At 46.8% G+C, this 17,410-nt stretch overlaps 1 protein-coding gene across 1 annotated transcript in view; it reads right to left on the bottom strand.

Annotated features, from left to right (window-relative positions):
* LOC139576495 (lipoxygenase homology domain-containing protein 1-like) overlaps positions 1-17,410 on the bottom strand; it is a 47,407-nt gene that overhangs the window by 15,311 nt on the left and 14,686 nt on the right. The window contains exons 19-26 of the mRNA XM_071402659.1: positions 15,808-15,968; positions 10,363-10,530; positions 10,148-10,286; positions 9,854-10,005; positions 8,231-8,364; positions 665-813; positions 388-492; positions 40-168 (exon numbers count right to left, since the gene is read on the bottom strand). Of these exons, the coding sequence (XP_071258760.1) occupies positions 40-168; positions 388-492; positions 665-813; positions 8,231-8,364; positions 9,854-10,005; positions 10,148-10,286; positions 10,363-10,530; positions 15,808-15,968 (1,137 nt within the window). The remainder of the gene's footprint in view (positions 1-39; positions 169-387; positions 493-664; positions 814-8,230; positions 8,365-9,853; positions 10,006-10,147; positions 10,287-10,362; positions 10,531-15,807; positions 15,969-17,410) is intronic.

Genomic DNA, 17,410 nt, shown 5'->3' with positions numbered 1-17,410 from the left:
TTGGTGGATATGAGTGGAAGGATGAACCCGTGGTCTCACCTGAGTTGTCATGGCCGATGCGTAGCTTTTCCAGCTCTCCCAGGTCCACAGCCTCCACAGTGAATTCATCCACCATGCCCTGCTCAAACTTGTTCTTATGGGTCTTACACGCCTTCAGGTTGATTATCCCTGGAATAGACACAGTCATGAGTTTAGGGATAGGAATATTAGTAGTTCACAAACATGTTTACATTTTGACCCATGTAATGCCTTTTTGAAATATGCATTTAAATTAGCTATAACCACCCGCCCCGCCCCCCAAAAAAACAAAGATAAAAAATAATAATAATAACACTGGCCCACATTATAATGCCACTATAATGAAACTTGTACTGTATTTCATAGCACCTGTATCATCTTTTTCTCCATAAAGGATAGCAAAAACATTGGCATCCGTTCCAGCATGTTTCTTCTCTCCTGTCTTTATTTTCAGGGTTAGAGTTGTGGACATAGCTGTAAGAAAACAAGCAAACATAACAAGAGAGCGATATGTTATTGACTGTTCATAATACTGTTATTAAAGTTATTATAGACACTAATAAATATGAATCATCAAAACAACTTTCATGTTAACCAATGAGAAGTTGTCAAAAGCAAAAACACCCACACTGGTCGAGGCTCTTACCTTTCTGCTCAAGCCCCAGGGTGGCTGCACCTGTCCCCTCCTCATCATCGTCCCTCTTCATGAAGGCCTCATCCACGGGCACCAGCTCCCTGGCGATCTGTCCATCATCCTCATCCACCGCCAGCCAACGGTTACATGGGAAGTAGTACCTGTGTCAAGACAGATACTTAACATTACTTGCGTAACTCCAGTTCTATGATAATAGAGTGAGGTATCTCTTGTGGGAATTTGCTTGATAGCTAATTCACTACGGAAGAATCCAATCAGACAACGTCTCTCACAGACAGAGGTCGAATGGCCAATGAGGGGAGCCCCTCTCTGATTATAAGTGGCCACGCGCCCGCCCTCTTGTCATTCTCACTCTCTTCCTTGCAAAGATCACTACACTCTCTAAGCTCTCCTCAGCACGACTGAATCTGTTTGAATCTGCTCGGTTGTAGCTAGCGTCACATGGCTAGCTACTGAGACTTGTTTAGAGCACGCCGCAAGGCTTCGCTAACCCGGCTAGCTAACCACCACTAACTCTTCCTATCTGCTCAGACAGTATAATTGTTAGCTTTTCTCTCTGGTTTAGTTCAACTGTCACGTTCTGACCATAGTTCTTGTGTGTTTTGCTTGTTTTAGTGTTGGTCAGGACGTGAGCTGGGTGGGCATTCTATGTTGTGTGTCTAGTTTGTCTGTTTCTATGTTTGGCCTAATATGGTTCTCAATCAAAGGCAGATGTTTTGTGTTGTCTCTGATTGGGAATCATATATAGGTGGCTTGTTTTGTGTTGGGATTTTGTGGGTGGTTGTTTCCTGTCTCTGTGTTTTCTCTGCACCAGCTAGGACTGTATTGGTTTGCCACATTTTTGTTATTTTGTAATTGTTAAGTGTTCACTGTTTATCATTATTAAATATGTTGAGCACCAACTACGCTGCGTCTTGGTCCGATCCCTGCTATACCTCCTCTTCAGACAAAGAGGAGGAAGGCTGCCGTTACATCAACGTACGTTTACTCTTAGCCTTGACTAGACCGACCGACCCAGCTTCACAGCTGGACGGTCAAGACAGGCTCTTTGTTCGCCAAAGGACTATGCTGCACAATACTTTTCTTTGGCTAACATTGTGTTAACTAGCAAGGCTATTAACCAAGAGGCGTACGCTAGCTAGCTTATGCTTTGCCCGAGTACACAACCTTTGTGTTCTTTCTCGTGGCAAGGAACCCGCAACCCCTTCACAGGGTGAACCGAGCAGGGCTCCTGCCCCAGCACCCGCACACCTGTGTCCATGTGGGGCCATGATAATAGGCAAGGATACACACTCCTCACGTATCGCCTGCTTGGGGGTGAACCTGAGTCCTGCGTGCATTGTAGGGAGTTGCCGAGAACCGGCCTCAAAACGGAGACTGCACAGAGCAGGCCCTCCACAATACCCCTCACAGCGAGGAGGCGGCCCCACAACCCCAATTCCATCACTTCTGGGCCAAGGTAATGGATGGATTCCCCGCAGACCTTCAGCTGCTGTTTGACGACCTAGCAGCTCGTTTTCGATGAGAAAGATGGCTACAACATTAGCTGTCTCTTCCCCGACAAGGAAGAAGGGGACGAGGAAGCCCAATCCCTAGGTTCAAGGCTCTCCAACGCCCTGAGCAGAGCATCTTCGCCAGATCAGAAAAACAGGCGTATCGATGTCTACAGACAGGAAGTGGCCAAGCTCAATATTGTAGTGCCTGTGCCTATGGGGGCAGTGACGCTAAAAGGGACTGTTTTGATGGGGAGAGACGAAGGTGACGTATGTAACCACGGTTATGTGAGCTATATGGATCACTCCAATATATTGGTATCATTCTGCAGCGGAGGGATACATCCAAGGTGAGGATTTACAGATTTACTCCCGTGAAGACCTGTGTCACGGCTGGGGTCCGCCCCTATATATAGACCCCATGGCCGCGACACACGTTCTCTACATAATTTTTGAGGCGCCTCTAGCACCGTAGAGGATTTGAGTGATTCATATAGCTCACATAACCGTGGTTACATACGTAACCTTCGTCTCTCCCCATCAAAACAGTCCCTTTTAGCGTCGCTGCCCCCATAGGCACAGGCACTACAATATTGAGCTTTGCCACTTCCCGCCTGTAGACATCGATACGCCTGTTTTAACATGGTGTTACAATATGGTGTTAACCATATTGGATGACTCCGATATATTGTTATATCTGTACCAGACTTAGCTGGTGGTAGAGGGACCTGGCCACCCAGCGCGGGACCGAGACGCAGGGGCCGTCAATGTGGAAAGGGGATCCCAGCACAGTCCCCAGAAGGGGAGGCGACGCCCCGGACTGCTGAACCAACCGCCGAGGGAGGTAACATATTTACCTGAAAGTACCTAGCAAAGGTGCAAGAGGAAGCCCAGCTGGCCGCAGCACAGAAATCAGCGAGGGGCACTCCTCTCAGTAGAGCCCAGGACGCAGCCACACCTCGTGTTGAATGTGCCACCACAGATCCCAGCACTGGCCTGCCAGCCAAGCAGTATGCTGTCGTAATTGTGTCCACGATCCAGTGAGAGAGCCTCTTCTTTGATAGCCCAGCCCACAGGGCTCTCTCACCATAGTAGACAAAGAGCTGGTATGTTGTTCTCACTGACTGTGTCCGCTCCGCATAGGCAGCCAGTGCCCGCACAGGGCACAGCATGCCGGAGGAAGGCCCAGACTCTCCCGCCACTGCCGAGGGGTCGCAACCAGACAGGATAAAAGGGATGTTCACATGCATGTCTGACAGAACCTTCGGGAAGAATGAAGGGTTGGGTGGAGAGATATACTCCTCCCACCCTCTTCATGGAAGTAATCGCTACCAAGAAAGCACAACCTCAATACCAGTGCACCAATAGCAGAACAACCGCCAGCGCAACTGGTATGCCGCAGTTGTAGCCTGTACCCTTGCTCGCTGCACGGTGTTCATTACGCCTTCCTGTAGTCCTAACATTGACCATTGGTGCCGTTCAGCGGCCAAGCACACAGACTGAGGCGGTGCGGTCTCGGATGCCACAGAGTTCCCCCGGACTGAAACAGCAGGTCGGGTCTCAGGGGCAGTTGCCAAGGTGTCAAAGACAACAGGGACAGAAGGCTAAACCAGGATTGTCTGGGCAAGTATGGGGCCACCAGCAGCAGACGATGCTCCGCCATCCTGGTCCTGTCCAGCACAGCCTGGATCAGGGGAAAAGGGAGAATGCCTAAAGCTCCAGCCCTGGCCAATCGTGAGCCAGAACATCCAAGCCCAGAGGCCCTGGTGGCTCCAACATGTCCAAACAGGTCCACCTGCGCCCTCCCGAACTTGTCCCACAGATGCTGCACCACCTGGGGATGTAGGCTCCAGCCCCAAGGTGGCGGGCCCTCCCTCAAGAGCATATCTGCTGACACATTCAGGATGCCAGGTACGTGCGAGACACTAGATGTCCCTGAGCCCAGAGAAGAAGCTCCAGTGCCATAAGATGGAGGTAGTGGGACCTCAGTCCACCCTGATGGTTGATGTAAGCCACCACTGTGGTGTTTTCCGATCTCACCAGGACATGTCTTTCCTTCAGATGAGGAAGGAAAGATGGCAAGGCCGGCAGTACAGCTCGGAGCTCTAGTGTATTGATGTGCCTGCCGCTCCAAGGGGGTAGCCAACAGCCGCTGGCCGACCTGCCCTTGGTCACACCCCCCCAGCCAATCTGGGAGACGTGTGTGCTGACCAGCTCCCGGCTGCACATCCTCAGCATCTCCACCCCACCTGAGAGAAAGGAGCGACAGAGCCACCTCAACAATGTCCTGAGGCACTGTGCGGTCACCCACAGCTGGCGGTGACGGTGGCGCTTCGGGTGCAGCCGGTGGGAGTTGAACCACCGTTGAAGAGGCCGGAGATGGAGCAAGCCCAACAGGCGTTGTCAGGTCAGGGCGGATAACACCCACCCCTGCCGAAAGTGGTTGAGCTAAGATAAGATAGCCTGAATCCTTCTGTTGGGCAGGCGCGCTCTCATGAGGACTGAGTCCAGTTCCATGCCAATGAAGGCTACATTCTGGGTGGGCATCAGACGACTCATGTCGTTTACAGTAATGCCTAGCCCGACCGATGTGGGTCAGGAGCATGTCTCTGTCTGACAGGACCTGGGTCCTGGTCGGAGCACAAATCAGCCAATCGTCCAGGTAATTTAGGATCATCAAATCCTCAGGACGTGAGAGGTGCCAGGACAGTGTCCATGCACTTTGTGAAAGTGCGGGGTGCCAAGGAGAGGCCGAAGGGAAGAACCATGAATACGTAAGCCGTCCCTTCGAAAGCGAATCGGAGGTACTGCCAATGAGCTGGGTGAACAGGAACATGGAATTACGCAACCCTCAGGTGCAGCATCACAAACCACCGGTCCCTGGACGGCCTGCAACACGCGGGCTGGGGACAGCACATAGAACCTCAGTACCTTCTTCAAGTACCCATCGAGGTTGCGGATGTCCAGAATCGCTCGCAACCCTCCGTCTCTTTCTGGGACCGCAAAATAAGTGGAGTAGAACCCACCTAGCCGTTCTGATGTCTCGATCATGTGGATGACACCCTTGTCCAGGAGTGAGGAGATCTCCAGCCGCAGGGTTTTCTTCTTCAGGGGGTAGGCCACCGTGGTGACACGAAGGCCCCTGAAGGACGGGAGCCAGCACCGGAATTGGAGTCGGTACCCCTCGGGCATTGTGGACAACACCCAAGGGGACTCCACACCCTCCTCCCACTTTGCCCTTTGAAGCCGGGCGAAGCAGCCAAGGCCGGGGAGAGGTGTGTCAGGGGTCCTGCTGGGGACCGCCTCTTCTCTGGCGCCCCGAGCGCCTGGGTCCCTATGGTGGTGACGGTTGACAGGTTGTTGCTCCACCGCACGCTGTGCACCTCCCCGCTGTTGTCCCTCAGCGCGAGGCGATGGGGCAGGAGAAGGACCCCACCGTTGTTCGGGTGCAGGTGTGTGGCGACGGTCCGTCTGCCTTGAACCTGGGGCCTGAGGAGGCGGCATGAACCGTCTCAGGGTCTCCCGGTCCCTACGAACCTTATCGGTCTGCTCCAGAATGTCATCAACCCCTGGGCCAAACGTCAGCCCTAGGGTGATGGGGAGAGTGGCAAATGTGCTCTGGTGAGTGGCAAATGTGCTCTGGATAGCAGCTGGCAGACGAGACTGGGCCATCCAGAGATGGTGCCAGGAGACCCCCTGGTAGAGGCCCAGCTCTCCTGCAAGCTCTCGGGGAACTCGGCAGAGATGGGGACAGATGGAGAGTCATCACTGTCCACCAGTTTAATGTCCAGTGGCACTGGACAGTTCCGACAGTATCACCCACCAGAGGCCCCGACACTGAGGGCCGTACAGTGGGTATCATAAGTATTCACCCTCCTTGGATTTATTCACATTTTGCTGCATTACAAAGTGGGATTGAAATAGATTAAATTGTGATTTTTTGTGAAAAGAAAGTATTCACCCCCTTTGTTTAGGCAAGCCTAAATTAGGTCAGGAGTCAAATTTGGCTTAACAAATCACATAATAAGTTACATGGAATCACTCTGTGAAATAATAGTGATTGACATGATTTTAAAATGACAATCCCTTCCTCTGTCCCCCGTACAGTATATATAACATCTGTAAGGTCCCTCAGTCAAGTACTCAAGCACAGATCCAACTACAAAGACCAGAGAGATTTTCGAAAGCTTCATAAAGAAGGGCAGTGATTGGTAGATGGTAACAATAACAAATCAGACATTGAATATATCTTTAAGCATGGTCAAGTTAATAATTATGCTGTTGATGATGTATTAAACCACCCAGACACATCAAAGATACAGTCGTCCTTCTGTACTGAGCTGCAGGACAGGAATGTAACCGCTCAGGGATGTCACCATGAGGCCATTGGTGATTTTAAAACAGCTACGGAGTTCAATGGCTATGATGGGAGAAAAGTGAGGTTGGATCAACAACATTGTAGTGACTCCACAATAATGAACTAAATGTGTGAAATGAAAAGAAAAATATACAGAATAAAAATATTCCAAAACATGCATCCTGTACGCAACAAGACACAGCAAAGGAATAATATTTTTTGCTTAAATGCAAAGCCTTATGTTTGGGGCAAATCCAACACAGCACATCACTGAATCATCACTCAACCTCCGGAGGCTTGCTGACACCCAGCTCCTCTATGCTCTGCATCTCCATAGTAGCGAAGTCCCTAGTCAGGACCTTGCTGGACATGGGCTTGGCCCAGTTGTGTTTGGCTTCCTCCCAAACAAGCTTGGACCGCCGGGAGGAGCTGCTTCCCTGGGACGTTGCGAAAGGGGAATCTCTTCCCATCAAACCAGTCCCGTTTGGCATTGTCACCCCCACAGGCGCATGCCACTCGATATTGAGCTAGGCCACTCCCCGTCCGGGATTGGGGTTGTGGGGTCGCCTCCCCGTCTCTGTTGAGGCAGGTCCTTGGCAACTCGCTACAATGCACGAAGGACTCAGGGTCAATGAGCGCTGCCTGAGCATGTTTCACCCCAAAGCAGGCGATACACAAGGAGTGTGTATCCTTGCCTGCTATCATGGCCCCACATGGACACGGGTGTGCCGGTGCAGGAGCCTTGCTCAGTCCTCCCTGTGAAGGAGTAGCAGGTTCTATGGCTACGAGAAAAAGAACACAAAGATTGTGTACTCGGGCAGAGTGTAAGCTAGTTAGTGTTCGCCTCGTGGGCTAATAGCAGAATGGCTAATAGCGCAAAGCTAGCCAAAGAAAAGCGTGTGCAGTTTAGTCCTTCTGCAAACAAAGAGCCTCTCTTGATCGTCGAGCTGTTAAGCTGGGTCGGTCAGTCTAGTCAACACAAAACGAGTAAACGTAGGTTGAACTAAAGCAGAGAGGAGAACAAGCAATTCTACCGTCTGGGCAGGTAGGAAGAGCTAATGGTGGTTAGCTTGCCTTGCGGCGTGAGCTAGCTTCAGTAGCTAGCCGTGTGACACTAGCTACAACCAGACACTAATTCTACTCGAAGCAAAAACTTTCCTTCCGGTCATTACTCAACACAAAGACTAGAGCTGACGTCCTACGTTCGGTAGCGTTTACCTTTGCGGCTCACCTGAGAACATTAAGCAGGAAGACAGGGATCAAGTGGCGCTCAGGAGAGCATAGAGAGCGTAGTGATCTTTGCAAGTAAGAGAGAGTGAGAATGACCAGAGGGCAGGCGCGTGGCCACTTATGAGGGAAGGGCTCCCCTCATTGTCCACTCGACCTGTCTGTCTCCGACAGACGTTGTGTGATTGGATTCTTCTGTATTGAATTAGCTATCGAGCAAATTCCCATAGTGAGACGCCAAACTATTATTTGAAAGAGAACCATATTCAGTCACACCCTTTGTTGTTGCACACAGATACACTTTATGTTCAACCATGAGAGTGAGTATTCTATCATATCTAGGATAGTGATAAGATAATTTGTGAGTGTAGCTACAATATGGAATGAACGAGAGGAAGTGACTCCTGTCTGGGTAAATCTCAATAGTTTAAAGTAGCCTCCTCTCCTCAGACTGTTAGGATGCACCCGAAAGTGACTTACGTGGTGTCATCCTTGGTGTCCACTATCTCCACGCGATCCAGGTACCAAGAGGAGTAAGACGCTGCGTTGTCCTGACGAATGCGTAGCTTCCTCAGGGGGCCCAGCTCAATGGCTGTTATGGTGAACACATCCTCCTGTATGACAACAGCAACATTGACAGAGAGACTTTTGGGGATACTTTACTCTTACAACAGATTTTGTTTTGCTACCTAGAACCATAAAGGGTTCTCCAGCTGTCCTTGTACTGTTTTAGTAAGAAGGGGTTTGTAACATGTATTCACCAGATGATTAGAGGTGCCAAAACAGCTTGAATAAAAGTCTGTCATCTTCCATAGAAAGAGTCTCAATACCGTCTCATATTTCACGCATAGCACACTATCTACTCATTCGGTAAATAAGGTCTTATAAAAGTGTGTCACTGATTCATGACAAGAGGTCCCTCTCTAGGCTGATGCAGTAAATAAAACTCATTGTTTGTGGATGTGTACTTCTCCTTGCTCCAAAGAGCCAAAACTTAAGCTCAATAATTCACTGGTTCACATTTAGTGATTAGTAAACATATACCTACGCTACTTTGAATAAGAGGATGCACGCTATCAGGTTTGTCAATGTAGCGACAGACAGGGTGACAGGTTCAGTGACTTTGGCGACTGCTTCCAGCTCCTCTTAGTCACAGATGGCCTAATGGACCTAATGTAATCCTAGAGAAACACTCAGAGCAACAGTCTGCATGGAAGCTCATATTGCTGAATATGTGTTTTGTGTCTAGTGAGGGTCTGATTATTGATTTCCCAAGGGATATGTAAAGCTAATGAGGGCATTGTTGGTATTCCACGTACAAGAGCACTTGCCTGGGTGACAGTTTATTAAAGCAACATTGTAGCATTGCAGAACGCACACAAAGTCAGGTACCCAAGCTACAAGAATACCTGGAATCATGCAGAAGTAGGCCAAAGTCCGGTCTCCCCATACCAACTACAGTATATATCAAATCAAAATCAAATCAAGTTTATTTTATATAGCCCTTCGTACATCAGCTAATATCTCGAAGTGCTGTACAGAAACCCACCCTAAAACCCCAAACAGCAAGCAATGCAGGTGTAGAAGCACGGTGGCTAGGAACTCCCTAGAAAGGCCAAAACCTAGGAAGAAACCTAGAGAGGAACCAGGCTATGAGGGGTGGCCAGTCCTCTTCTGGCTGTGCCGGGTGGAGATTATAACAGAACTATGCCAAGATGTTCAAAATGTTCATAAGTGACAAGCATGGTCAAATAATAATCATGAATAATTTTCAGTTGGCTTTTCATAGCCGATCATTAAGAGTTGAAAATAGCAGGTCTGGGACAGGTGGCGGTTCCATAACCGCAGGCAGAACAGTTGAAACTGGAATAGCAGCAAGGCCAGGTGGACTGGGGACAGCAAGGAGTCATCATGCCCGGTAGTCCTGACGTATGGTCCTAGGGCTCAGGTCCATTAAGAGTTGAAAACTCTGTATACTTTGTAGACCAGTGTTTGCTAAGTAAAGCACCGCTTAACTTCAATGGACACATTGTTTTCCTGTAAGACCAATTGGTTTCCTGTAAGTGTTTATTTTCTCCCCATGTAGTGTGACTCCTCACTCACCTGCCCTGCCTCAAATTTGTTGAGGTTGCCTGACTTCCGGAGGAGCCGCTCCCCTGTGTCCCCGTTCTCCCCATAAATATTGATGTAGACATTGGCGTCAGTCCCAGCCCCCAGCATGTCCCCGGTGAAGACGCACACTTCATAGGTGTTCTCTGTCAGACAATACAAAGGATTGGTAAGTCAGACTTAGTTTGATCCATAAGTTAATGTGTTTGTTTGTGACTCTATTATTTGTCTACTTGCTGCAAAACAACAAAAAATACATCCTCTTCTCTCCTCTCCCCGGCCCAGTACCTTCCAGCTCATCTGTATCCTCAGGAAGCAGTTCCACCACCAGCTCCCCATCCTCCTCCCCCCGGCTCAGCCAGCGGGAGCAGGGGAACACATACGTCTGCACTATCTCCTGCATCACCTCCTCTGTCTCCTCCTCCTCCTGAGAATAGAATAGAGCGTTATTGAGAAAGTCTGATATTACAAAGTACAGGAAACTGAAAAAAGATTTGATTGACCTTCTTTTTCTTCTTCTTCTTCTTGTCATCCTTTTTCTTCACCTTGGTCACCATGCCCATGACTAGGTGTTTGACGAATACCTTCTCTAGGAACCAGCCGGAGCCGATCCCCGCCTCGTCATGGCCGATACGCACCTTGAAGATCTTTCCTACATCGCTGGCTTCTATCTACAGTACAGTTGTCAGGACAGAAGCCAGACTTCGTTACACTGTGGCCTCTCAGAATGCCTTTATAGACCTTTATAGCAACAAAAAAACTTGCCATGTAACTGCAGGGTTGCTTATCCCGCACACTCTCAGAAAAAAAGGTTAAGATTTGTTCTTAAAGGGGTACAAACTCTTGTCACTGAGGTGGTACCCTGTAAGTTACTTCCTTTGTACCTATAGTTATAAACTCAGCAAAAAAAGAAACGTCCTCTCACTGTCAACTGCATTTATTTTCAGCAAACTTAACATGTGTAAATATTTGTATGAACATAACAAGATTCAACAACTGAGACATAAACTGAACAAGTTCCACAGACATGTGACTAACAGAAATGGAATAATGTGTCCCTGAACAAAGGGGGGGGGGGGGGGGGGGGGTCCAAATCAAAAGTAACAGTCAGTATCTGGTGTGGCCACCAGCTGCATTAAGTACTGCAGTGTATCTCCTCCTCATGGACTGCACCAGATTTGCCAGTTCTTGCTGTGAGATGTTACCCCACTCTTCCACCAAAGCACCTGCAAGTTCCCAGACATTTCTGGAGGGAATGGCCCTAACCCTCACCCTCTGATCCAACAGGTCCCAGACGTGCTCAATGGGATTGAGATCCGGGCTCCGGCCATGGCAGAACACTGACATTCCTTGTCTTGCTGGAAATCACGCACAGAACGAGCAGTATGGCTGGTGGCATTGTCATGCTGGAGGGTCATGTCAGGATGAGCCTGCAGGAAGAGTAACACATGAGGGAGGAGGATGTTTTCCTTGTAACGCACAGCGTTGAGATTGCCTGCAATTACAACAAGCTCAGTCCGATGATGCCCCAGACCATGACGGACCCTCCACCTCCAAATTGATCCCACTTCAGAGAACAGGCCTCGGTGTAACGCTCATTCCTTTGACAATAAACGCGAATCTGACCATCACCCTTGGTGAGACAAAACCGCGACTCGTCAGTGAAGAGCACTTTTTGCCAGTCCTGTCTGGTCCAGCGACGGTGGGTTTGTGCCCATAGGCGACGTTGTTGCCGGTGATGTCTGGTGAGGACCTGCCTTACAACAGGCCTACAAGCCCTCAGTCCAGCCTCTCTCAGCCTATTGCGGACAGTCTGAGCACTGATGGAGGGATTATACGTTCCTGGTGTAACTCGGGCAGTTGTTGTTGCCATCCTGTACCTGTCCTGTAGGTGTGATGTTTGGATGTACCCATCCTGTGAAGGTGTTGTTACACGTGGTCTGCCACTGCGAGGATGATCAGCTGTCCGTCCTGTCTCCCTGTAGCGCTGTCTTAGGCGTCTCACAGTACGGACATGGCAATTTATTGCCCTGGCCACATCTGCAGTCCTCATGCCTCCTTGCAGCATGCCTAAGGCAGATGAGCAGGGAACCTGGGCATCTTTCTTTTGGTGTTTTTCAGAGTCAGTAGAAAGGCCTCTTTAGTGTCCTAAGTTTTCAAAACTGTGACCTTAATTGCCTACCGTCTGTAAGCTGTTAGTGTCGGGGGGCGCTGTTTTCACTTTGTAAAAATTCGTTCCCAAATTAAACTGCCTCGTACTCAATTCTTGCTCGTACAATATGCATATTATTATTACTATTGGATAGAAAACACTCTCTAGTTTCTAAAACCGTTTGAATTATATCTGTGAGTAAAACAGAACTCATTTTGCAGCAAACTTCCTGTCAGGAAGTGAGAAATCTGAAATCGGGCACTCTGTTCCAGGGTCAGTTTATTAATTTGCATGTAATCTATGGGTCTACATGCACTGCATACTCCTTCCCCTAGATGTCAGTAAGCAGTGAGAATTGGAATGGTGTGTCTAGGTAGATCTGAGGCCGTATAAAAGCTCTTGGAACCGGGTGTGCAGTCTTTTCAACGTTCGTCATGACGCAAGACAGACCTCAGGATTGCATTCTGAAAAGCTCTCGTTATAGGCGTTAGATATATCCGGCTCTGATTTTATTCGATATAGGTGTTAAAAACATCATAATGTAGTTATTTTAAACCGAGTTATATCAGTTTATATCAGTATATTGCGATTTTCGGTATTTCATTTGTGCTGCGTTATAGTGAGTTGGACACGTCTTCGCCACATGGCTAATGTTTGCTGCTAATTCCAAAGTTGAAGACGACAATCTACAACCGAGCAACGATTCTTCTGGACAAAGGACAACTTGCACAAGATTCTGATGGAAGCTCATCAAATAGTAAGAACTATTTATGATGTTAATTCGTTGTTCTGTTGAAAAATGTTAAACTATTATTCCGCCATTAATTTCGGTGCGGTCTCGCTTTAACGCACGCTGTATGTCGTAGTAACGTTAATTTAAAAAATCTAACACAGCGGTTGCATTAAGAACTAATGTATCTTTCATTTGCTGTCCAACCTGTATTTTTTTGTCAAGTTTATGATTAGTTATTGATTAGATTAGGTGCCTCTCCCAAGATTTCTCCCGACATTTTGTTTGCAGCTTGGCTACTATTCTCATTGTATAACCACGATTTGTGCCGCTAAATATGCACATTTTCGAACAAACCATATATGTATTGTGTAATATGATGTTATAGGACTGTCATCTGATGAAGTTTTGAGAAGGTTAGTGAAAAATTGTATATCTTTTGCTGGTTTATTCGCTATCGCTAACGTGCATGAATCAATGCTGCTGTGTGGTTGGCTATTGTAGTAAGCTAATATAATGCTATATTGTGTTTTCGCTGTAAAACACTTAAAAAATCTGAAATATTGGCTGGATTCACAAGATCTTTGTCTTTCATTTGCTGTACACTGTGTATTTTTCATAAATGTTTTATGATGAGTATTTAGGTAATTCACGTTGCTCTCTGTAGTTATTCTAGTTGCTTTGGTGAGAGTTGTGATGGTGGCTGCAATGTAAAACTATGATTTATACCTGAAATATGCAAATCTTTCGAACAAAACATATGCTATACAATAAATATGTTATCAGACTGTCATCTGATGAAGTTGTTTCTTGGTTAGTGACTATTTATATCTTTATTTGGTCGAATTTGTGATAGCTACCTATGCAGTAAAAAAATGGTAGAGAAAAGAAAGTTGGGTCTTTTGCTATCGTGGTTAGCTAATAGAAATACATATTGTGTCTTCCCTGTAAAACATTTTAAAAATCAGAAATGATGGCTGGATTCACAAGATGTGTATCTTTCATCTGGTGTCTTGGACTTGTGATTTCATGATATTTAGATGCTAGTATTTACTTGTGGCGCTATGCTAGGCTATGCTAGTCAGCTTTTTTACTGATGAGGGTGCTCCCGGATCCGGGATGAGTACCAAGTAAAAGTTAACGACCATTCTACAGGTGCATGTTCATTAATTGTTTATGGTTCATTGAACAATTCCAGTGTTTAAACCCTTTACAATGAAGATCTGTGAAGTTATTTGGATTTTTATTAATTATCTTTGAAAGACAGGGTCCTGAAAAAGGGAAGTTTCTTTTTTGCTGAGTTTAGGTACATAATTGTACCCCAGTTCATACCTCAGATACCTTACAGTACCTTTCTTACATATAGTCCACAGATACAAAAGGGTGCTTTAATAAAAGGTTCATTTAAAGGGGAGCCATTTCTTCCTTGAAAATAGCAAAAATGTACCTCTACTATAGACCACTTAAACTGGTACAACACTTCCACTCACGGGTGGCCAAAAATAACTAACTGAAAACTACGTCCCCACTAAGCCACGCAAATATTATTTCCCAGTGTGCCTTGCCTTTGAGTCAATTCTAAAGTTACCACCTATGACTGTATTTGTAACTGACAGATACATGGTTGTTAAATTCTTTCATTTTCTGTCCTGTGACCTTCACCACGTGAGTTCCTCGGCGAATGTTATCATTACAATTAAACTCTTTATGACAATACACTACATATCTCGTAAGGCCTTATTTTGAGGCGTAATTTTACCTTAATACAGTGGCCAAACGTCATGGATAACATGCCACATCAGGCCTACAAGTAGGGTTGCAAAATTCCGGTAACTTTCCCAAAATTGGCAGATTTTCCAGAGATTCTGGTTCAAGGATCCTGGATTTCCTGCTTATTCCCTCCCGTTTCCACGAATCCAAAGGCCATGCAGCCGAAACGTGTCAGAGTAATTAAATATTTGTTCCATTGAACATGACTTACAAATAAAGGCATTTTAATTAATTATATGAAGAGTGCCTTGGTCTCCTTTCTTTTTGATGACCTATTTACCCATTTTACCAAAGAGCACCTTCTATCATGTACCCTAGCAGCGCTTCCCTTCCTTCTTTTTTCTGCAGTAGAGCATGCTGGGAAATATGATAATGATTATGGTACAAATTTGCCTTTTTAGGATACCACCCCAGTGACAAAACCATTAGTTCCTCTTAGGTGGCATCATTGTAACTTATGGTGGGTACAAATATGTACCTTTCTTCAATACATTGCTTTTCTGCTAAGCAAAGGTACAGATCAATACCATCAAGAGGTGAAGGTACACAAAATAAGTTTGTACCCTGGGAAACAGAAATGTACCTTCACAGTGCGTTGGGAGAGTGATGATTGTAGCTTTTATATTCAAATGATTGGATACACAAATGTACCATTATACTATTTTTTATACAGATCGTTTTGACAATATCACAATATAATTTTTGCGCTAGTTGGCTGTACCTGCACCAAAACTCCAAGATTTTTCATACATAGCTTGTTCTCCATCGTCTTTTTAAATAGAGAACCAATTTGTTTTCAGCGCTTTTATTTCCATGACTGATCAAAACTAGTTTTCTCATGGCTTTCTCTTATCCCTCTGCAGCAGACATGGTGAGCAATATGTTTGGACCATGGAATCGCAATAAAAATCACAGTATTGAATCGCAATACATATCGTATCGTGATAATATTGTATCGTGAGGTCCCTGGCAATTCCCAGCCCTAGATCATATGTGTACCTCTGAAGGTACAATGTGTGTATTTTTACCTTTTGTATCCCAGGGAACAATACCGTACCCTTATTTCTAAGAGTGTACCCTGATCCCTATCAGACTATAATATTTAATACTATTCCCGGTGAAGACACACACTTCATAGGTGTTATCTTTTCATATTTTCAAACCATTTACTTACCCGTTTCTAATATTACTGTGTCTATAACGATATTGTATGCTATAATAATGTCAGTATGTCTCAAATAGATTCACATAGATTCTCAGAAATAAAGGCTTGACATGAAATATGACAATAATGACCTTGAATATCTCAGTAGTTGCTCTCTCATAGTTGTTGGACCTGCTGGCCAGATTGACGACCTCTGTCTTGCCCTTACCGCCGTAGATCTGGATGAAAACGTTAGCGTTGGTTCCAGCAAAGCTCACATCACCTGTCACCACTGTTATCTCATAGTTCATCACTGCAAAACAAGATTAAACAAAAAATAATTATATTACAGAAGAACACAACTAATATATATATACACTGCTCAAAAAAATAAAGGGAACACTAAAATAACACATCCTAGATCTGAATGAATGAAATATTCTTATTAAATACTTTTTTCTTTACATAGTTGAATGTGCTGACAACAAAATCACACAAAAATTATCAATGGAAATCAAATTTATCAACCCATGGAGGTCTGGATTTGGAGTCACACTCAAAATTAAAGTGGAAAACCACACTAGAGGCTGATCCAACTTTGATGTAATGTCCTTAAAACAAGTCGAAATGAGGCTCAGTAGTGTGTGTGGCCTCCACGTGCCTGTATGACCTCCCTACAACGCCTGGGCATGCTCCTGATGAGGTGGCGGATGGTCTCCTGAGGGATCTCCTCCCAGACCTGGACTAAAGCATCCGCCAACTCCTGGACAGTCTGTGGTGCAACGTGGCATTGGTGGATGGAGCGAGACATGATGTCCCAGATGTGCTCAATTGGATTCAGGTCTGGGGAACGGGCGGGCCAGTCCATAGCATCAATGCCTTCCTCTTGCAGGAACTGCTGACACACTCCAGCCACATGAGGTCTAGCATTGTCTTGCATTAGGAGGAACCCAGGGCCAACCGCACCAGCATATGGTCTCACAAGGGGTCTGAGGATCTCATCTCGGTACCTAATGGCAGTCAGGCTACCTCTGGCGAGCACATGGAGGGCTGTGCGGCCCCCCAAAGAAATGCCACCCCACACCATGACTGACCCACCGCCAAACCGGTCATGCTGGAGGATGTTGCAGGCAGCAGAACGTTCTCCACGGCGTCTCCAGACTCTGTCACGTCTGTCACATGTGCTCAGTGTGAACCTGCTTTCATCTGTGAAGAGCACAGGGCGCCAGTGGCGAATTTGCCAATCTTGGTGTTCTCTGGCAAATGCCAAACGACCTGCACGGTGTTGGGCTGTAAGCACAACCCCCACCTGTGGACGTCGGGCCCTCATACCACCCTCATGGAGTCTGTTTCTGACCGTTTGAGCAGACACATGCACATTTGTGGCCTGCTGGAGGTCATTTTGCAGGGCTCTGGCAGTGCTCCTCCTTGCACAAAGGCGGAGGTAGCGGTCCTGCTGCTGGGTTGTTGCCCTCCTACGGCCTCCTCCACGTCTCCTGATGTACTGGCCTGTCTCCTGGTAGCGCCTCCATGCTCTGGACACTACGCTGACAGACACAGCAAACCTTCTTGCCACAGCTCGCATTGATGTGCCATCCTGGATGAGCTGCACTACCTGAGCCACTTGTGTGGGTTGTAGACTCTGTCTCATGCTACCACTAGAGTGAAAGCACCGCCAGCATTCAAAAGTGACCAAAACATCAGCCAGGAAGCATAGGAACTGAGAAGTGGTCTGTGGTCACCACCTGCAGAACC

This window comes from Salvelinus alpinus, chromosome 5 (assembly GCF_045679555.1).
Source record: "Salvelinus alpinus chromosome 5, SLU_Salpinus.1, whole genome shotgun sequence".
Classification (NCBI taxonomy): domain Eukaryota; kingdom Metazoa; phylum Chordata; class Actinopteri; order Salmoniformes; family Salmonidae; genus Salvelinus; species Salvelinus alpinus.
Note: the sequence above shows the minus strand (reverse complement) of the source record. Positions and strands in the feature narration are given on the sequence as shown.